The sequence below is a fragment of the Malania oleifera genome, chromosome 5 (genome assembly GCF_029873635.1).
Source record: "Malania oleifera isolate guangnan ecotype guangnan chromosome 5, ASM2987363v1, whole genome shotgun sequence".
Classification (NCBI taxonomy): Eukaryota; Viridiplantae; Streptophyta; class Magnoliopsida; order Santalales; family Ximeniaceae; genus Malania; species Malania oleifera.
Window position 1 is genome coordinate 100819201 of NC_080421.1, and position 23177 is coordinate 100842377.

The window sequence follows — 23177 nt, forward strand, 5'->3', positions numbered from 1 at the left end:
AAACCCTAATTTCATTTAAATTATTCCTAAATAAAATATTATTTAAATATTTTATAGGGTCATAATTTTCAATTAATAGTTATACCCGCAAATTTAACTAATTTGCCAAATTTTCTAAATCTCACTCTCGCTTTGGAGTAAGGCCTAAAAAACTTCAATTGAAAAATTACCTATACCAAAATGACGATGACGATGACTAAGACCACGTGGTGGTACCCGATCGTCGATTTAACCGCATATTTAAAGCGAAATTGAGAAAATTGAGAAAATTTACCTTTCTCTAGGAGCAGTGTCTAAGCTATTCCCATGAAAAATCTGCTCCAATAGAAATGTCGGTAGCGAAACCAGGAATCCAACGGAACCTTCCGTTTCCCGATCCGCCACAAATTCGTCGAAAAATTGAGAGGGAGAGAGAAGGAGACGAAGGTGGCTGGAGCTGTGCAGAAGAAATATTCGGGGGGGAGGGGGTTGGCCGCTGACTTCTTCTTCTTCTTTCTTCTTCTTATTTCAGTTACTTTATACATACATATATATATATATATATATATATATATTTCTCTTATTTCAATTAGTTTTTTTTTTAAACCAATGTAAAAATGTTTAATTTAATAACTAATTATTTAATTATTTAATTTATCTTAATTTAATTTAATTTCTTTAATTTAAATTTTTTTTCCTTCTTTTTCCCATGCCATTCCTATTATTTATTTATTTGTTATTTTATCTATTTTTATCTTTATCATTTCAATCATTTTAATTTTTTTGGGTCTTTACACCTGCAGCCCTATCTCCACCTTCCTCTCCTCCCGACCACACGACTCCTAGCTGTCACCCTGTCTCCCACCACCTGCGGCCAACCACTCCCACTCACCCGAGAACTTCCATCGCAGCCACTTGCTGCAGAACATCCTTCGACCAATCAAGCATCCACCTTTCACCCACGCTCCCTGCAGCCAATCACGCTGCGACTTCGCAGCCCTGTCGTCCTTGCTGTGAGCCACCTAAGAGCAGCAAACAACACCCAGCCTCGGCTGTAAACATCACCACAAGAAGCCACGCCTCCAGGCCAGCACTCAGCCTCCCACGGCTAACACCCAACCTCGACTATAACTGCCACCACAAGAAGCCACGGCTCCAGCCAGCACTCAGACTTCCACAGTCACGACCCCACAACACCGCAACCACTTTCTCCAATAGCAGTATTTGCATCCCTGCTCTGTCTTAACACAGTTTCGGCAACCCCAGGAGCAGCCTTGACCTGCCTTCACCCTTTGTAGCTATTTGCAACCATAGACCTCCTCAACCCCAAGAGTAGCCTTGACGCATCTCTGTTCTCTGCCCAGCCACCGACGCCATCGCCGCCCATTAACTCTAGCCACCTACTTCCCCTCCGTCAGCCCATGATAAGCCCCTGGTGTATTTTTTCTGAGGAGACACACGAGGGGTAACACAGAACAACGATCTGTGCCAAAAACTTCGAGCTGTCGCCGTCGAGGATAGATCACGGAAACTACAAGCCGTCGCTGCTCAGGGAGTCGCCAAACAATGCAGGTCAGTCTATTTTCCATTTAGAAAAGTTTGGCTTTAATCTCAATATTTTACAATACAGTGTCGTCCCCTGCCGATGGCCACACCGTTGGCGGGGAATGCCGTTCAGGCTAGTCCCGAGGTGCAGTCATATGCGCAAATTGTGAGTAAAAAAGTGGAGATGCCTGCCTTCAAAATTCCTATGAGATTGCCTGTTAATATCAATGGGGAATTGGGATTTATTTTCTCAGAAGCAAAGATGGTTAAGGCTGAGGAAGAATTTCGTTTTGCATTAGTAATGAAATTTTTGAGGTTCGACCATCTATTGATAAAATTCAGCTTTTGATTGTGAAAACGTGGGGTTTGACGGAAATTCCAATGATCAGTGTTATGGATGATTATCACGTGTTAATTCACATGAAAAACGAACGTGACTTTCTACATGGTTGGGCAAGGGAAGGTAGAATTATGGAAGGCAATTCTTTTTTGTGTTCAAGTGGATGAAGGATTTTGATACCAAAAAAGAATCCTCATTGGCTTCTCAATGGATTTTCTTACCGGGGTTACCAATGCATCTTTACCGAATGAATTTTCTCCAAATAATAGCGACTCGTTTTGGTCGTTATCTTGAAACTGATAATGCAACAATTAATCGTACAAGAGCATTGAGGGCATGTATTTGCATGGAAGTTGACCTAACAATGGAGCCGGTAAAGGGATTTCCTCTTGTTTTATTTTCGAAACAATGTATTTGGCAAGAGGCCAAATATGAAAAGATGTAACGACCCAGAAAATATCCATATTCAAATATTAAAGAGAGAGGAAAATAGATACAGAAACAAAAGGAGGCCGTAGACTTCGTTGACGACATTGCATTTTGAAGATAATATTAAATAGAAATAATCTCAAAAAAATTGCCAAGCTTCGTCGACGAACACAGGGTCTCGTCGACGAAGGCTTTCATAATTTCATAGACGAACACAGGGCTTCGTCGACGAGAAAATACCGAGAGGGGTTCTGAGGCAGCCTGAATTTCGTCGATGAATACAGGGTCTCGTTGATGAAATTTGTGAAGGTCTCGTCGACGAAATCCCCTAGTTTATATACAAACGGAATCCCAGATTCATTTCATTTTAAAAAGGTCTCTTTCTCTCCTCTCTCTCCCTACGACTTTCTCTCCTTTCTCTCTTCGTTTCCGGCCCCATCAGTCGCCGATCGACAATCCGAGGCTACCACGACGCTCCTGGTGGAATTCCCTACGAGTTTGCCGGAGCGGATCGTCGAGAAAACGAAGTTGGATTTCATCTCAAATTCTGGGTAAGGTCTTTTATTGAGTTTTTGACTTCCTGACAGTTATAGAAAATGATGTAGACTAGGAAATACTAATGTTTTGTTCTGGGGGATTGCGTTTTCAAGATGTCGGGTTAGGAATCCTGTGGGTATACAGCCAAATTTTTATAGGGGCTTTTCAAAGTTGAGGTAAGAGAAATATGCTATACTAGGAGTTTTTATAGAATTAATAGAGATTTTATAAACATATTTTCGTGCCAGTTTATTATACAGCTTTATAGGAAATGAGCATAAATGTTTGTGTGGCCTAAGTAGATATATTTGATATAGTTTTCCAACATATGAGATTATACAGATATAGATTTATATTCACAAAGAAATGTACATGCTTATACAGATTCTATATGGATGGCTTCACGAAAGAGTTATATACATATATCCATATACATGTATACAGATACACATATCAGTATTCTATATTACAGTTTGTTACAGAACAGTATATATATATATAGACAGTGTTATAACATGCAATGTTTTTCCTATTACCATAACATACAGAACACAGACAGAGTATATATACAGAATACACAGATAGATATACAGAGGTAGCATCAAGATGCTACAGATACAGTGTTTACAATACAAAAAGACAGAGTTATGGCAATTTTGAAAACACAATGAAAACAGTAAAAAAGTATGTATATGTATGTATGCATATAGTATCAGATCCCTGAGGAAAGTTACACAGACAGTTACAGATTACAGAGCACGGTACCGTTGTTAGATACAGATAGAGTGCAACCATATAGCTCAGATAGTATATGGGTACCGTCAGCCGTGCTCGGAGAGTATGCAGCTCCCCAGTACACTGGGTTGAGGGGGCCGGTTTGACGAGGTAGTAGCCAGTCCTGAGCTTAGGAGAGGATGCAGTTTGGCCGGGCTGAGGTATTGTAGAGTATGATGACCTATTTGGAGGGCCGACCAAATAGAGTCCCGCCTGTGGGCCGCACAACCCTGTCATAAGGGGTCAAATCATGACGTACAGAGTCCCAGGGATAAAGTACAGATATTTATATGTTTACAGTTTTACAGTAAAGTATGTTATTACCAGTATGAAAAGTAGAAAAACAGATGATACAATATGTTTTAAATTATGAAAGGAAGATATGTTTTACAGATGATTTATTACATTACAGTTCAGTTATTATTTTAAAAGTATCCTTACTTAGATGCCACACATTAGTGATAGCATATTTCCACTTACTGAGCGTCGACTCACCCTTTATTCTCACATTTTTCAGGTGAGCCAGTTAGGCGAGCAGATCAGGCTCGCGGATAGAGTGTAGCCCATATCACCCTGGTTATAGGGTGAGTTTTGTCAGAGTAGTGTATGTTTTGGAATAGATGATACTTGAGGGGCATTTTTCTATGACCTGTATATTGGATTCTTATATTGTACAGTTATGTTGTAATAATGATATGCTTTTTGTTTCCGCTGCGTAGGAATGTTTACTATATGCATATAAAAAAAAAAAATTGATAAGAATTTTGAGGTTGTTACAAAAGATGAGTTTTTTCTACTCTAAATGTTGCAGGCAAGGATATAACTCGATTGTTTGCAGGGTGGGAGAGAAGCGAAGGGAGGAGGAAAAATATAAAGAAAAAAAGATATGGAAACCAAAGACTAATGACGGTGTTATAGAAACCAATTCCGACGTGGATAAAGGAGCAAAGAAGGTGGTGCAAGAAGTAGGACCTAGTAATGTGCATATGACGAAGCAGATTAATGATAGGGGCCCTGAAATAGCGAAAACTCCTGTAGTTCAAGAAAATGGGGATCATGTAAGGCAAAACTCTGATATACCGCAGAGAACATTAGAAAATAATAGGAATGAAGATTCAATAGAGAGGAATGAAGGGGAATATGAAGAAGTCAGATGTGATGATGATCCTTGAGTTTCAAAAGATGAACCTCTATCTTAAGAGGAAGTGGATCATGTGGATAGTTCTAAACTGACTGAAGGTTGGGACCAAGGTTTAGAACGGGAGGATTTGGCTTGGGGTTATTCGTTTGAGAGGGAGGAAGGTGAAATATCAGTTTTAAAGGGCAAAGAAAAAATGTATGAGTCTAATACAGGACAAGGATGGATTTTCATAAAAAATTCGGTGAGGAAATCTCAGAGGATTCTCATCTGACCGCATAAATTAAATTTATGATGAATACAATTCTTTTCTGGAATATTAGGGGGTTGGACAGGTCTAGAGGCAGGCTAAAGATGCTAATTAAAAAGTTTAATGTTGGGTTGTTTTCTATTTCAGAACTGTTCGCGGCTGAGGAGCGGATGGTAATGCTAGGTAATTTATATTTATTATTTTACAGCATTTAATTTCAGGTAATTATGTATAGTATAGAATTATGTTTGAGAAATTTACTGCTGTTAATAGGAGATTGTTTTAATACATTTAATCAGGGAAAATGATTTCAATGCATATTTTATGAGTAGAACATGATTTACTTTTGTATGGCATGGGTATAGAATTTTATGATTTATGTCATGGCGAAATGCTATGTTTTCAGAATAAGCATGCTATCACTGTTTTAGGAAATTGTTAAAAACGGTACAGAAATATGTTTAAAGTATATTATAATGCAACAGCACAAGGGCCGTAATTTATATGATACGACACAAGGACTGTAATTTATATGAAATGGCACAAGGGTCATAATTTATATGATATGATATGCCAGCGCAAGGGTCGTGATGTATAATATGTTATTATCATGAAATTATTATTATATCAGATATTATGATGAAACAGTTATAGTCAACATATGAACATAGTTTATGATATCAGAACCCAGATAGCTTAGTTTAGTTTAGTTTTCAGGAGCACGGTACCGTAACTATATATATTCAAATTATGATAGTGCAACCACACGATCAGAGTGTGGTAAGGTGGCAGTTGATGTGGCTTCAGTGTAGTTTGGAGATGTTCACCCGGCAGTATGGACCAAGTAGGGCAAGCCCATCGTACTTATAGATCAGAGTTTTTGATCTAGCATGGTCGGCCAACTATTGTTAAGTCCCGCATTCGGGCTGCACAACTTAGTCATGTGGGGGTAATACATAACACCAGTTAGCTATCCATCTTGGAATTTATTTCACATATTATACAATTTTATAAGATGATTTACACGTACAAAGATATAGCATGACATGTATATTACTTTTAAATATGTTTACTTAGTAAATTATCAGACAATTTTCACAAATATGATTTATATACAGTATATGCTTATAACACATGAAAATACTCATGTTGTCACACACTAATATTAGTTTATTTCTTTTACTGAGAGGTGTCTCACCCCAACTCTAAATTATTTCAGGGAATCTAGGTAGAGAAGCGAATAGAGCTTCGCAGCGCCCGACTACCCTGCCAGAAGGGTAAGTTACTATGTTAGGGTCAAATGGGTTTTTGGGTAGTGATCCTAGGGAACTTTAAGATCATTTTGGGATGTATGTATATTTATATGTTGGGTTTGTAAAACTCTGGTATTGTATTTGGACGGTTGGTTTGTTATGTATATGATGTATGTTTTCCGTTGCTAAGGTGTCAGTGATATATGACAGGTTTATTCCCCAGTACCCACGGGTCTGGGTGGGTGGATTATGTTTATGGTTATCATGATTATTGACATGCTATTATGTGAAATATATATATAGTAAATTAGACAAGTTGTTACAACAAATCAAGGTAGCATCCTACTAGCAAAGGGATGCAAAGTATTTCAATGCTAGATCAAGGCAAGACCTTTAGGTATAAGAATACGGGGAAAGTTATTGGCCATGAAATGGAGCAAAGAACTATTAAGATTGTATAATCAACAAAGTATTCACATACAAAATATTAATTTTTTATTTCAAATTATTTCAAAAGAAAATGTGTGCATAGCATAACTAGACACCTACTCCTCCTCCAGTGCCTTTTTTTTCATATAACATATTTATACTCAAGATATGAGTGTATTCCTATTACAACACATTTCTATTCAGGGTAACAATACATTCTTCGCTCTCTCTCTCTCTCTCTCTCTCTCTCTCTATAACACACACACACACACATACATTTACAACACAAAGCTATATAACAAGAAGTAACTCTGTCCACATTGTTGCCTTTTTTAAGGAACACTAGGACTTAATGTCATAGTATAATAGTACAAAGCTACATAATAAGAAGTAGCTTTCTCCATATTTTTGCCTTTCTTAACAAGGGTTGAGACTCAATCTCGCATTTTATAGCAAATGGTTCAATTAATATTCTTTACGTAAGTTAATAGTTTTAAATTTCGAGTACATGAAAGTTTGGTCAATTTTGTGGAAAATTATATAATCAATACATTGCTATGCCGAAAAGTATATATTATAATTATAAGTTAAATAACTACAAACACCACTTCCCTTCCCCGCCATAATTCCTAGAGGCAAAGTACTTGAAAAATAATGAAAAAAGTCCCTCAATTTTTATTTTTTTTTCTTTTCTTGAGTGAAAACCCTTCACCTTTGAATACATATTTCGATATAATTTGTCGAATACACTAATCATACTACCTCTGTTGTGAATGGATTAAAATCACCAATATATCTTTTTAAATTTGTTAAAGAGAATCATATTGTGCCAGTCATACTCTTATATTTTAGGTATAAATGCATACAAATATTTTTTTTTTTTTGAATTATTTCTCTCCTATTCTCATTCTAATACTTAAATAATTCAAATATATATATATATATATATATATATATATATATATCTTCTATTTTTTTGAAAAGTATTTTGGTAAAATCGATCTAACAAACCTTGTTGCCATATTTTTTAGGAGTGGTCGTATAATATTTTTGTATAGAAAAACCCTTCTTGTTAAAGAAGGTTATAAACATGAACAAATTAAATGCTAAATTGCGTAGAGCATATATGGAATGCGGATGTGATAGATCCACCTCCACCAGTGGCCAAGCCCTAACGTACTCACCATCAAAAGTCACCAACCCAAAAATAAAATAAAAATCTAAGAAAAATATTTAAATTTAAATTTTAAATTTAAAAAAAAAAAAAAAGATGAGGGCGACAACCGTAATACCACACAGATCTCCTGGGACTATATAACGGCAACACCCGGCGTTTGAAGTGCCAAGCCAGAGGGAGAAGAACACCCACCCCTCCAAACACGCCGGAGAGCATCTTCCCGGCGGGAATTCCGATAAGCCGGCGTCTCTAAATCGCCCAATTCAACTTGCGTTTGAGAACGCATGCTTGTATCTCGATCTGACCTTCTCCGATCAAGAAGACCTGTAATTTCGAAGAAAATCGAAAAACAGGGGCGTCGGTGGGAATCGAGAAAATGGGGTCGGAGCTGATCTACAGAGGCCACGAATCGCAACCGGCGGCCGATGCGTACTCCCCGAAACCCCTGAAGCCGTGGTTCTCCGTGACTCACCCGATTCGGTACCTGCTCCGAGAGCAGCGCCTCGTGTTCGTCCTAGTGGGCATTGCCATCGCGACACTGGCGTTCACCCTCCTCCCGTCCTCCCGCGGCCCCTACGGCCACGGGTACAATCCGATCTCCGACCCGTACTTCCCGACCGAAACGGCGACGGCGCTGGGCCACCGGCACCGGAGGCCGGCATACGAGCACCGTGTGGCGTACGGGATGGTGAATCCTGGCGGGAAGGTGCCGCTGGGGCTGAAGCGGAAGGGGCTACGGATCGTGGTGACGGGCGGGGCGGGGTTCGTGGGGAGCCACCTGGTCGACCGTCTCATCGCTCGGGGAGACAGCGTCATCGTCGTCGACAATTTCTTCACCGGGAGGAAGGAGAACGTGATGCACCACTTCGGGAACCCTAGATTCGAGCTCATCCGGCACGACGTCGTCGAGCCCCTCCTCCTCGAGGTCGATCAGATCTACCACCTTGCCTGTCCGGCATCTCCCGTCCACTACAAGTTCAACCCCGTCAAGACTATCATATCCTTTATCTCCGATTGCTAAATCTGTTTTTTGAAAACAGTTCGCAAGTTTTTTCGAATTGGAATTCTGTTTTTCGCTCTCGTCTTTCCTTAATTCTGATTCTAGGGTTCACAAGACCAATGTGGTGGGGACCCTGAACATGCTGGGGCTGGCGAAGCGGGTCGGTGCGCGGTTTTTGCTAACCAGCACCAGCGAGGTGTACGGTGATCCTCTGCAACACCCCCAGGTGGAGACTTACTGGGGAAACGTCAATCCCATTGGTACGTATTGTTTATCTCTCCTGTGTCTTTTTGGCCGGAATCCGACTAGTTGCCCGCCGGCGCCACCGCATTCGACGCGCTTTTCCTACGTCGAGTAGGCCGGGTCCTACCGTACTGGACCCATTTTGGAGCTCGCGACCTAGATCCGGACGTGGTTCCGGGGCTCAAGATGGATCCCGTGATTTGCGGGTCAATCCATCAAACGGTGCGCGTTAGCTCTTCGGTGGGGTGTAACTGTAGCAGATTATAGCTCTATATAGGACTTTATTTTTAAAAAAAAAAAAACCAAAAACAGGAGAGCATTTTTGTAATTAAGGCGGTAACGTAAGGGCGTGAGTTACGGAGGGAAGCGGGTAGGGACAGAGTTCGTTGGGTACTACGACTACTGTGTCCGAAATCTGACAAATGGTTGTGGTCACGTGTCGTGCGCGTGACAGGTGTCCGAAGTTGCTATGACGAGGGCAAACGGACAGCGGAAACATTGACCATGGACTATCACAGAGGAGCTGGGGTTGAGGTTGGTTCACCTAATCTTTAAACCTATTATTACTGTTATTGTTATCATCATCATCATCATTATTATTATTGTTCTTGTGAATTTGAGTAATAGGTCAAAATTAAAATCATGAATTTTGTTCTCATATGTGTTCTTTCGTGTTTGTTTTTGTTTTGGCAGGTGAGGATTGCTAGGATTTTCAACACCTACGGACCTCGTATGTGCATTGACGATGGTCGTGTTGTAAGCAATTTTGTAGCTCAGGTAATCTATCATCATATCTCTCTGCTGCTATTTTGGGAATACAAACCCAAATCAAATTCCACGACATTTTTTTTACTTTTGTTTAATGTTGTTTTCCTTTTGGGTTTTCGATTTCGTTTTTTGTTTTGATGAGCGTGGTGATGTCATGGTGTAGGCATTGAGGAAGGAGCCATTGACGGTGTATGGGGATGGGAAGCAGACCAGGAGTTTCCAATACGTTTCTGATCTGGTATGTGTAGTGGTATTGTTTTAAAGTCATTTTCACTCCACACTGCACTGTAGTTTTTCCCTCTGTTTGAATTTGAATTGGGTTTCGGTAGCCTTGGATCATGGAAGCTACCTGCAAAATATAGCTGCTGTGTCTTTTCTGAGCTGTTTAATACCAAAAAGCTTCTGCTTTTTGCCTCAATTTTTAAGAGGATATGAAGTAGGAATCTATATTATGCAATGATCTTGAGATTGGCTATTATATTTGCGTGTGGCAATTTTGGGGTCTTACAAGCATGATAAAAGTTTGTCTGGGTAGCAGGAGCCAGAACGTGACTAGAGCCAGGACATGGGCCTATGGTGGGACCTGCTATTTTGGGTTGTCACGTTTAAAGAAAAATAAAATCTTGCTCATGTGTTTCTTTTGTAGGCCTTTATCTATGTTTTGAAAAGCAATTGCTCACCAAATGGGATTGTTGGCATCTCTGGTGGCATTCTGGAAATCAAAACCCGAGAGAAATATATGAGAACAGTTGCGATTGCTCTGTGATTTTTACTGTTTTTTTCTTTTTGGCCCCCGGGGGTGGGGGTGGGGGTGGGGGGGAGTGGGTGGGGGTTAATATTTCATATTCCAATTCCTTAGGCCTCTGTTTGAATCTTTAGGAATTGACTTCAAAATACTTGAGGGGGGGAGGCATCCTTTTAAAGCAGTTCTCTTAATTTTCCCTTCTTTCCCCCTTTCTTAAAACCAAACATAGCATTAATACCTTGAGTGATGTTGGGATGTGGGGAGAAGGAGCTGATGATGGCTCCTGAATTTCCTTTTTGAGTATTTGTCTATTGTTAGTGTAGTTGACTTTCTGTTTCTGGGTTAGGCTTATTCAAGAAATATGTTTATGGACAACCATAATTATGAATATAATATTTAGCAATTGGGCTATTGGGGTCATAAGCCAAGTTGATAAAAATTGATCGTCAATGCACTTTAAAACATGCTTAATTCTAGTTTGGAATTAACAATAATAATTATAACAACAATGGTGTATTGTCATTTCTGTTTGACTACTTACAGGTGGAAGGATTGATGCGCCTAATGGAAGGAGAGCATGTGGGTCCTTTCAATCTTGGAAATCCGGGTGAATTTACCATGCTAGAACTCGCTCAGGTGTGCCATATATTCCTTCTTGACAATTGTTTTTTCCTTCTTTTTTTAATATCCATCCACCACCACAACCCATCATTGACTTTTTTATGTGGGTTGGATTCAACGTAGATCATCTATAGCTGAACAGATTTCTAGATTGAACTTAGAGGTTCACTGTGATTGGCTAGGCTTTGGGAAAATTGTGTTTTGGTGATCCTTTAGACATTGAATCTACATTCTTGATTTAGGCATCTTATAAAAGTGTGTTTTCACAAAGAAAATATTAAAGAAGGCATCCAAACAGAGTTCAAGTGCTCGTTTTAACCAAGTGCTACAGAAATATGATGTCAGCAAAGGGCAGTTTTAACAACAGCTTTACTTGGTGGGTGCCTTTGGGGTTGTCTAAACAAGAGCTTAATTTTTTATTTTATTTTTGTTTAAAGTCATGAAGGCATCCCTGCTTAACCAATTGAAGCTGCTGCGAAGTTGTATAAACAAGAGATATCGAATCTTTTTTCTATATGTGACAATAAGTTGTAATATATTGTTGCTCTGCAGAACTATTTGATCTTTTCTGATAATTGAGAGATCCTACTCCACTCTGTGTTTTTATATTGTTGCAGGTGGTCCAGGAAACAATAGACCCCAATGCAAAGATAGAGTTCAGACCCAACACAGAGGATGACCCGCACAAGAGGAAACCTGATATCTCAAGGGCTAAAGAGTTGCTCGGATGGGAGCCAAAGGTTGCACTTCGGAAGGGCCTCCCTCTTATGGTTTCAGATTTCCGGCAACGAGTCTTTGGTGACCACAAGGAAGATGGTGGTTCCGCAGGCACATCCTCATCCTAGATTGTCTTCACCCTCGTACTCCCTGTAGTTGCAGAGGGAAGAGAAAATCATTGGCTCGAGAACACATCCCTCACATATTTGAAGAAACAGGGGGTGTAGCAAGGAAGCCTTCTTGCTGCGTCCTGAAATAGTCCTGAGGTTTTTATTTTTTGCAGTTTGTTTTTTATCATTATGCTATTTTCTTAGTATCACCCTCTTTAAAAGAGAGAGCAAGCTTTGCAGTTCCCCCATTTCTTGATGCAGCAGCTAATACCCCCGGTAACAGCAGCAGTAGTTTCTTCTGTTTTCCAGTTTCCTGTTTTTAGGTATTATCAGCTTGTTTATACAGGGGAATTTTTCCCCTTATTCGAAGTTGGAAGTTGCAATAGATTGAAATGAGTTCTTTCAAATTTTTATGCACCATTGCAGCAAAACTCGCCGATGTTGGTAGGAATTCTTCCCCCCTCGTGGGAATAAAAATCGTCAATGCCTCCGATAATCATGGACCCATAACTTCAGAGCATTGCTGAACATACGGACTAGCCCACTCGCATGATCCGTTTAAATAGTTGTACTATAAATTAACAGTATAACTTGCATGCCCAGAAAGTATTTCCAGCTGATCAGCCTCTTAAATCTAACCCAAAATCCCGAAAATCGAATTCTGAAAATTAGATCTGCTCCTGCCAAATTTGGCCTTTGCACGCACTGTTCTCCAAATTATTGTTTAAGAATTAGTAGCGTTTCTTAAGATTAAGCGTGATCGGCTTTGTGTAGAATGTAAAAACCTTAATTTAAACTTATAATTGAAATTTTTATTTAGTAGAGAAAAAATACTCTGGAGTAGATGAATTGAAACGAAAAAAAAAAAAAAAATTTTATTTGAATTCAAGAAAAAGAATTTATTAGTTGATCCTATATAGTGAGATTTAAGGCTTATTATTATTATTATTAATTTAGCAACGGATTTGATTTGAACTACAAACACTGATTTGATGAAAGTGAAAATTTTGAGTTTTGGTGGGACAATTTTCAGAGAAGTTGAATGCTTCCACCATGTTCATTAGTGGGTCAAAAACAAAGATCAAGAGAAAAGGGGCTTTTGATGTTTGAAGAAAAGGCGTTATTATATTAGTAGGTTCTTCTTTCAGCTTTTGGGACTCCCAACACACTCTGGCCTTCAGTCTTCTACACTGTTCCTTATTCCCAAATGTCAAAAATATCAAAGGATGATTTATAGTTACTACATTGGTTTAAGATGAAGTAACTCATTTATAATTGAATCAAATAGAGTTTAACTCATTTATTTATCGGTTTGTAAGTGTTACCTTTTTTAAAAAATTTAATTATATTTATGATTAATAAAATAGTAAAGAGAAAAATATTAAACACTTCAAATAAATGTTTTACTTTTTAAAGAGAACGATAATAAATATTCAAAAAAGATTTAGAAAGATCTTTATTAGAATGTATCCATTCAGGTTTATGTTTTTTATATAATAATTATAGACAAGTCAATTCAAATGCATCTTACTTATGCCTCATACATTAATGACCCAACTTAAAAGTAGCCCGTTACCCTATTTTTCCACTCTTGCCAAATGTCTCTTTAATTTTTAAAAATTATATTTGACTTTCTGTGTAACGCCCCAAACCCGATAGGGTCTAGGGTGTTACTTTCTACAAATAATTCACAGTGGAAGTAAATAATCCTCAAATATATTTATTAGCTGAGTACTAATTAATTTCATTACAATTGTATCTCAAATATTAAAATTAATATTTTTAAAAATTCTAAAATATATAAACATCACCCAAATGATATTATACTAATTTTCATTCTAATCTGCTCTTTCTATTCCCACCCTTACACTTGTTTCATCAGATTTCTAGTACGCTCTCTAGAATTTTTTGTGATGTAAAATAATATTTTGGGTGAGACGACACTCAGTAAGTAGATGAGATTATTATCAGTGTGGTCAGATTTCAATGTTATACCACTCATCCATCTAAGCATTTTCATCTTGACAACTTTTACTTTTTGGATATTATGTTTCTTCGTCGCCCAACATTCTGATCCATATAACATAGTTTTATAGTTGTCTTATAAAACTTTCCTTTCAATTTTAAGGGTATTCTACGATCACATATCACACTTGAAGCACTTCTCCATTTTACCCAACCTGCGTTAATTCTATGCATTACATCATCTTCAATTTCTCCTTCAGTTTGCATAATAAATCCAAGGTATCAAAATCTAAAGTGCTATTTATTTTTTCATCATCAAGTTTAACTTTGTCTCCAATATTCTTCCTATCATTACTAAAATTATATTTCATATATTCTGTTTTATTTTTACTTATCCTAAAGCCTCTAGATTCCAAAGCTTCTCTCTATAATTCTAACTCAGCTTCTATTTCGTCCCTAATTTTGTCAATTAATACAATATCATCTGCAAACAACATACACCATAGAACCTCATTTTGAATACTTCTAGTCAATTGGTCCATCACTAAAGCAACAAGATAGGGACTCAAAGCAGATCCTTGATGTACACCTATGGTAATTGGAAATTTTTCTAGTTTCTTCATCTATAGTCCTTACACTAGTCATTACTTTATCGAACATATCCTTAATGACATTGGTATACCTATAACATACACCCTTTTTTTCTAAAACCCATCATAGAACTTCCCTTGGTATCCTATAATATGCTTTCTCAATGTCAATAAATATCATATGCAAGTCCCTCTTCTTTTCCCTAAACTTTTCCATTAATTTTTTTAAAAGATAAATAACTTCTGTGGTAGATCTCCCAAGCATAAAACCAAATTGATTTTATGAGATCTTCGTTTCTAACCTTAATCTTCGTTCAACTACCCTTTCCCATAGTTTCATCGTATGACTCATAAGTTTAATTTCACGATAGTTATTACAATTTTGAATATCTCCTTTATTTTTGTATATAAGTATTAAAGTGTTTTTCCTCCATTTATCTGACATTTTCTTAGTTTTTACAATTATATTAAATAAATTAGTTAACCATATAATTCATTACCCAAGCATTTCCAAACTTCAATTGGGATGTTATCTGGTCCCATAACTTTCCCATTTTTCATCTTTTTAGGGCAAACTTAACTTCGTTAACTCTAATTTTGCGAATAAATCTTATATTTTTAGTCTTTTCCTCATTAGACAATTCTGAGTTTAAGTCTTCTATTTGATTTTCATTAAACAACTTACTAAAGTAACTTCGCCATCTTTCTTTAATATCTTCATCCTTAACCAAGACAATATCATCATTTCTTTTTATACATTTTACATTTCTTAAGTCGTTGCTCTTCCTTTCTCTAGCTTTAACAAGTTTAAATATATCTCTTTCCCCTTTTTTTATACCTAATCTATCATACAAATTATTAAAAGATCTATATTTAGTTTCACTAACGGCCTTTTTTGCATCTTTTCTTGCATCCTTATATTTTTCAAAGTTATCTCTGTTTCTACATTTTTGCCATATTTTATACTAAATTCTTTTTATCTTTATGATTTTTTTTGTACATCTTTATCCCACCACCAACTCTCTCTGCTATTCGAGAATCTTCTCCTTGATTCAGTTAAAATCTCTTTTGCTATCTTTTTAATAGAGCTAGCTAATCTATTCTAAAGAATATTTGTATCTATCTCATCCTCTATGGTCCAATCCCCATCTTTGATCATTTTATCTTTAAATTTTATTATATTTTCTCCTTTTAGGTTCCATCATCTAGTTCTCCTACATTGGTTTATTTTATCTTTTTTCTTCCATTTTTTAATACATATATCTAAAACTAAGACTCTATATTGTGTGGTTAGACTTTCACCTGAAATAACTTTATAATCCTTACATGATAAACGATCTACCCTCCTAGTTAAAAAAAAAAATCTATTTGACTTCTATTTTGTCCACTTTTGAAGGTTATTAAGTGTTTTTCTCTCTTTTTAAAGCAAGTATTCATTATACTAAAATCATATGACATACCAAAGTCTAAGATCATCTCCCCTGACTCATTTTTGTCTCCATATCCATATCCTCTATGTATCATCTCATAATTTTTATTATCTCTTCCAACGTGACCATTCAGATCTCCTCCTATAAATATTTTCTCAGTCCCTGGTATGCCTTGTATAATACTATCCATATCTTCCCAAAATTGTCTCTTAAAACTTTCTACTAAGTTAACTTGAGGAGCATAAGCACTAATGATATTTATTATCTCTTGTCCTAATACCATCTTGATTTTTATAATTTTATCTCTTACTCTAGTTACATCCACAGCGCTATCTTTTAAGTTTTTGTCTATAATTATACCTACTTCATTCTTATGTTTTTCTTTTCCAGTGTACCAAAGTTTAAATCCTAATTTATCAATTTCTCCAACTTTCTCCCCCACCACTTAATTTCTTGAAGGAAAATTATATTAATTCTTCTTCTAATCATTGTATCCACAATTTTCATGTTTTTACTCATAAGTGTCCCTATATTCCAAGTTGCTAATCTAATCCTAGTTTCCTAAACTAACGTCTTTACCTGCCCACGTCCAGAATTATGCAGGAACCCTCACGTATTTGACACCGTACCTAGGCACCGACACAGCACGTCGCTTCAAGGCAACGACCTAGCCCACCCTCTCCCACTTTTCGCTACACCCAAGTGGTTCAAGTGCAATGTGTCACTCGTAGGGGACGCCCCAACAAATATTCAGTAAAGATTCATATCATAGTGATCGAACAAATTTTACGCTGGCTGTCAGTTACCTAACGCAACCCTCATCCATTAGAGGAATTCAATATATTCATAGAATTGGTTACTGATCTAATTTTTCAAATTATTATTTTATTCATGAATGTGTTCTCATACCTTTTCATTTATTTAAATTTTTTTGTTGAAAATACAAGGAGAAATGGCACCATCAAGAGCAAAGTACAAAATACAAGTTAAAAAAAAAAAAAGAAAAAAAAAAAAAGTAAGCAAGCAAGCAATCACCTGGCCATGATCCCAACTTCTTTGTTTATTTTTTATTTTTTTTTCAAAAAAGTAACCCTAAATTTGGAGACACAAATTTTGCTCTATTACATTAAAATTTGATAAAATTTCATTGAGTTTACTTTAAATCTATATACATTTAATTTTTAAAAAAAATATTAGAATTCATATTTTCAAACATTATCAGAAAGAATAAAAATATTCTAGTCTAATCAAACTTGATCTCCAAAAAATATGAACCTAAGGGTCTGTTTGATATCATTGTTGTTTTATATCTTCTTTTTCTGTTTCTAGGGTATATTTGGTATCGTTGTTATTTTCTGTTTTTTTTTTTTTTTTTTCTATTTCTAGGGTTTATTTGGTATTGTTGTTCTTTTTTGTTTTCTTTTTCTGCATAGTGAAAAAGATAGATTATAAAGATGTGTTTATTTATGTTTTCAGTTTTCCTATTTCTGTTGTCGGTTTTCATCTATTTGCATAAAAAAAAAAAATCACATTTTATGATTTTTAGTTATTTTGACAACTCGTGACTAGAAATTTTGATATTCAGAAATAGTTCTTTTGAATTAAATCGTTCATTTGATAGACTTTGAAATTAAAATTAAATGATAATATAAATTTAAATATAATTAAAATAAAAATATACATAAATGTTAAAAAGTAATAATAAATCTAATTACAATATAATTTTACTAATCAAACTTGAACTCCAAAAAGCATAAACCTAGGTTTGTGCAGTGTCATTATTTTCTCTTTTCTTTTTTTGTCTCTACAAAAATGAGTATTTTTAATTAAAATTTTAATTTTATAAATATTAACTGAAGAGATTACTCATTTCACACTTTTAATTTTAAATTTTTATTTCTAATTTAATTTTTATAATTTTTTTTAAATTACAACACCAGACGATCCTAAATAATTTCTTAAAATTAGAAATCCAACATATGGATTTAAAAATAAACTTTTGGCCCTACTTTTCAAACATGGTGCAATTGAAGAGAGAGAGAGAGAGAGAGAGAGCCACGGGGAACTGAGGAAGTCTTTGGGGCTTTAGCAGAGTGAGTTCAGAAGAACTTAATAAAGGGCAACATGCATCTCTGTCCAAGGGGCAACCCTTTCCCTAATAAATGGGACACCCTTCCCTACCCCTCCCACCAAGCAATCATTCCTGTCCTGAGCAACACATGCATGTGGCATTTCACTGTATTACAACCGCCTCTACACCACAAGTCAACCTCAACACTTCAACGAATTAAAGAAGGCCAACTGCGGGCCCTTGAGCAGTCGGAGGGGAAAAGAAATTTTCGGCAAAAAATTATAAAATAATAGTCTTCCTCCTTTTTATTTGGTCTAATAGGGCAATAAACGAATCATAGAACTTAAATTATTTTAAAATAAGTTTCATTTCAAATTCACATAAATTCAAAACCAAAACTCATAATTGAGATTCATATATCATTCAAAACTTTCATAAACCTAACTTCTGAATTAAAGCTCCACTTGTTGAGACCAAAAACCAAGAGGACTTTCCAAAAGATAAAATTTAATTTCACTCATTTTCCGGATTCATTTTCTAAGGTCATTTTGTTCTGTATTTTATGTAAATCAAACTTTAGAATAGGTTACTTCTTTTTCTCTACTTCCCAACCAACTCAGAAAGTAATAACCCAGTCCTCTTTCTACACAGTAGGTCAGAAGAACTCTTACAATATTTTCTAAATGAAATGACATAGAAAATTAGCCACAAAGATTGTCCATAGTTCTACACGTTCATCAATTTGGCTGCAACAAACAGACCTTGTGTCCCATCTGAAGAATCCAACTCCAATATCACGTTGATTTAAGCAAAGGCAACTAATGCAAGAACGGGTATTAAGAAGCAACAAGCGCAAGCTTTATCAACCCAAAAAATTAAAATGGGGCAGACATGCATATTAGTTATATTTAAGACATTTAAATTTCATTTGATTTGGCACAATGCAAACCTAAGGTTGTAGTCATATAGAGCAACTCACAAGCACATCAAACAAATACATGATTTGCAGCAGCTACGATGAGATGAATTGTAATGACAGCCACATCTTCTAACAGCCATTTAGTTAGTTCGGAAGTACAAAAGGGGGGATTAAAACAGGACTTTGGAGTATCTAATCAGCTTGTCCAACCAAGGAACCTAAACATCTCACTTGGGATTCCTAAGGACAAGAATAACCGAATCCCCTCGAAGGAACATTTTACTGATAAACCTATCTTTGTTAACGGGATGGGCCTTCTTCTTGCCTTTACCTGTCTTTGGGACCTGAAGAGGAAAGGATGCGAACCTTGTTAGTATTTACTAAAGGCAGCATAGCTTCATCTTAAAAAGAAGAAAAAGATTTGATGGTTAATAAACCAACCTCTGTCCACATCTCCCTGACATTTTCAAGAACCATGTTGCAATGACGATCAAAAGCTCTCACGCGTCCAAGAAGCTTCCTGTTATTTCGGCAGTTAATGAGCACCTGAGCAGAACACAAAACAGGCACAAAAATGTCACCAAACATGGCAAAAATTATAACTCTCATTGCAGACGAGTGAACATGGGCAAGTAACTGTTTCACAATCCCTTCCAAGGCGCTTGAAAAAGAGAACCAAGGGGAGAAATAAACAAAATTCAAGTCACAATACTACTTTCCAGAGCCCACAACCAGTAGGTAGTATTAAACATCCACTTCTGAGGCTGCCACGATCAACAATTTTATCCATATGGCATTTCTAATTTCCTTGACCCTCTACATCAGCTGTAATAATTATTACCTGTGTATTATTTTTGACACTCATCATCAGAACCGACAGTGGCCCGGTGTTGAATTCCTCCTCCTCATTCTTGGCAGCCTGTTGCAGAGTTTGGGTAAGCACTGCAAACTTTATTTGGATATAATACAGTACACACTATGTCCAGGAACAAAAAGCCAATACAAAAGGCAATTGAAGTATGGCACTGCTTTGAACAGAAAACTGCTGCACATGTTCCCCAAGAAAATGCCAAGAATATCTAAGAAACAACCCCATGCTATTGAAACTGATAGCATAAAGAGTACCACTTCAACACTGCAGAGCCCACCTCCTTTTATTCCCAACAAACTTGCACCACGAGTTCAAGTAAAGTCAAGTTTTTTTTATCAAATTACAGCTTCAAGAATCAACAGTGCACAAACTTTTTGTAATTCTTAAATTCATTATAATTCATAAAGAAATTCATTAACAGTGTGATAAACAGCTTCGGGTAGGTAACAAACAAGCTAGTTCAAGTTGTCTGCCAGTCTGGCCGGTTGGTCTTTATCTGACTTTGAACTCATCAGCAGTTCTAGGGTAAAAGCTTGACCATAAAGCATTGTCTCGACTCTTTGGTAAGTTGTGATGTATCAAAATTAATTATTAATAGAAAACGGAAAAACACATAATTAGAAGCACATAGTCAATCAGTGGAATATATACTATAATATAATATAAAAATTAGCAAATACATTACCAGCACTGACCGACCAAACTAAATAAATTTCAACTTGCCACAACATCCAATTGTTTATTTTATCAGCTATATCCATAATTAACTTAACACGACATTCCAAGTTGTTAGAGAATCTTCACGAAAAGAGTTTTGGATCAAATAAAAAATCCAATTGTCAATTATCACCCATTCTTTTGGTAGTAATGATTTTTTACTATTATTTTGAGCATATAAATATATAAATTTATGGTATCGCCATGAATTGTTATATAATTTATGATATCACTATGAATTCTCTTATCCCAATATATATTGGCCCTAGAAAGTGCCATGAGTCGAGGCAGCCAAAAAATATGACTGCTCAGTTAGAAAACATAGCAATAAATGGAACAGAATGATGAAAAAAAAAATTTCTTTTTTTTTTTTTTATAGGCACAGAAGAAATACATTAAGACCACTAAGTGAGTGCAACTGAAAACGAGAGAGGAATTTACAGGTAGATTGCACCAATGAAATCAAGGCAGCCTGACAATTAGAAAAATCCTGCTGCAAAACCAAAAAAATAAATAAATAATGTTTTCAGCCAAGTATTATTCAGTGTGTTTATGGAACTCTCTGCACCATCAAAACCATATTCCCTCCATAAAATCCAAAAAAAAAAAAAGCTACGAGGGATCAGCTACACAATCTTTTTCTGTCCCATTCAGTCCCAACTCTTCCAAGCCCGACTCCCCTGTAACAGAACCAGCTGTGACCCAATCGATCCCCAGCATAGATCACACAGATTTATATTCCGGCCACATCCAACCAGGATATGATGCACTCCCAGGAGTGCACAGATATCATCCATTTACCAGCACAATGCTGCCTTGCAAGTCTTCAATCATGAGGACCTTGTTCCACAAAGCTTCCCAAACAAAGGATGCTACCTTTGTCGGAGCTTTAGCCTTCCACATGGCCTTCCTTGGAAATGAGCACCTATCTTCCTCTTAATCCCTTCATTAATCATTCTTTAAAAAGATTTCAATAGCCATTCTTTCTCGCCTTTCTTTTTTTTTTTTTCCAACTCACTCCACCCTTGCACTGCCATGTAACTGATTTCGCATACAAACAAATTCATTTGAGTTATTCGTAAGGATCAAAACAGCCAGTTATTAATGGAATTCCTTGTCGGCTCTCTGTAAAATGTTCATTTGTCCAAGGATTTCCAACCGCATTGTAAGCTAAATCTGCGCTGACAAATAACCCATCTTTGATGAATCTGGGCATAATAATGCCATGAGCAACCCAGTCTCAAACGCTAGTAATAATATCAGCAGAAGAACATTCTCCCATGCTTGCAATCACATAGATTAAAGAAAAGCTCCAGGTCCCAATCTTGTGCCTTCTCAAAAACAGGGGGTCCCCTGTAACCTCTAATTCTTTACCAAGTACTACTACTTGAGAGGTGTGGTGTTTTTTTCCCCCTTTCGTGGGGGGTGGGGGAAGGGGAACAGCAGGAGGAATACTCAACTCCCAAAAATCCTCTCCAAATTTTTTTCCTTCTTTAAAGGGGAAAAAAACGCAGCAATGCACCAGGCTCCCAAGTCATATTGAGGGTGGTTTGGGGAGACTCTGATATGCAACCTTACCTCGACATTTGGAGAGGTTGTTTCTGTGACTGTTCCTATGACCATGTTTCTTTTTTTCTGTTTTTTTTTTTTGGGATAAACCAATAAACAAAGTACAAAATAGAGGACAAGGAGTCCTCCCTCGATAACAAACATACCAAAAAACTATAAGCTACTAAAGGAACCAAGAAAAACATTACAAGTTTTAATACAACGGTGCTGCCCTCCAATCTTTCATGAGGTTGGACAGCAGTAATCCCCTGAAAATCCCAAGAGAGTGCACCCAAAGGGATGCGAGGAAAGCTGCTCTATCCCAACGTAACCATGGACAGGTTGAGTAACCTTTAAAAATCCTAGCATTCCTCTCTTACCCACAGGGTCCAAAGGATGGCGAAGGCAGTCACAAACCAAACAGCTCTTCCATTTCTATTCTTTCCAAAACCCCAGAAGTTGGCAGTAACAATCTCCCACCTTTCTCAGGGCCACCCACTGTTCCTCCACAAAGAGGGGGGAAAAAGGGGGCGAGGGGAATTCCAGAGCTCCAATGCTACCATGCAAGCACAAAAAAGATAGGCATTTGTTTTGTTGCTTGCATAACACATGAGGCACATGTTAGGACCGAGAGATTTATGGGGCCTTCTCCTATGAAGCAAATAGTGTGTGTTAATCCTTTCCAAGACCAGGGTCCAACCAAAAGCTTGAATCTGCCCAGGGACCTTACCCTCCAAAGAATGTGGTTCCAAGGAGAAAGGCTGGGGGAGGGAGGGTTTAAGGTGAGAGAAAAGGTTTAGAAGTGAATGTACTCGAAGGATCACCCTCCTACACTCTTTTGTCTTCATCAAAGGTAGGAACACGAGGATTCAATAAAGAATGAAGGCTAGTGAGCTCTTCGACCTCTCTTTTCATTGAGGTTCCTAAAGGAAGGAAATCCCAAGAAGAAGAACCTCCTTAGAAGAAATAAAGGAACTGATGAGAGAGTTATGAAGCAAAGAAAGCTTGAAT

At 36.9% G+C, this 23177-nt stretch overlaps 2 protein-coding genes across 3 annotated transcripts in view; one reads left to right on the forward strand and one right to left on the reverse strand.

Moving 5' to 3' along the window:
• The first annotated feature begins 8004 nt into the window (after nt 1-8004).
• Nucleotides 8005-12462, forward strand: LOC131155036 (UDP-glucuronic acid decarboxylase 2-like). The gene is made up of 7 exons (XM_058107931.1): nt 8005-8848; nt 8964-9111; nt 9549-9628; nt 9788-9871; nt 10026-10100; nt 11151-11243; nt 11846-12462. The coding sequence occupies exons 1-7, from the start codon at nt 8228-8230 to the stop codon at nt 12071-12073; spliced, it is 1329 nt and encodes a 442-aa protein (XP_057963914.1). The 5' UTR covers nt 8005-8227; the 3' UTR covers nt 12074-12462.
• A 6547-nt stretch (nt 12463-19009) lies between these two features.
• The window catches only part of LOC131155035 (uncharacterized), a 389116-nt gene continuing 384948 nt past the window's right edge, over nt 19010-23177 (reverse strand). For both annotated transcript variants that reach the window (XM_058107930.1, XM_058107929.1), the window contains exons 4-6: nt 19872-19949; nt 19472-19576; nt 19010-19374 (exon numbers count right to left, since the gene is read on the reverse strand). In XM_058107930.1, the coding sequence (XP_057963913.1) occupies nt 19258-19374; nt 19472-19576; nt 19872-19949 (300 nt within the window). In that variant the 3' untranslated portion in view covers nt 19010-19257. The remainder of the gene's footprint in view (nt 19375-19471; nt 19577-19871; nt 19950-23177) is intronic.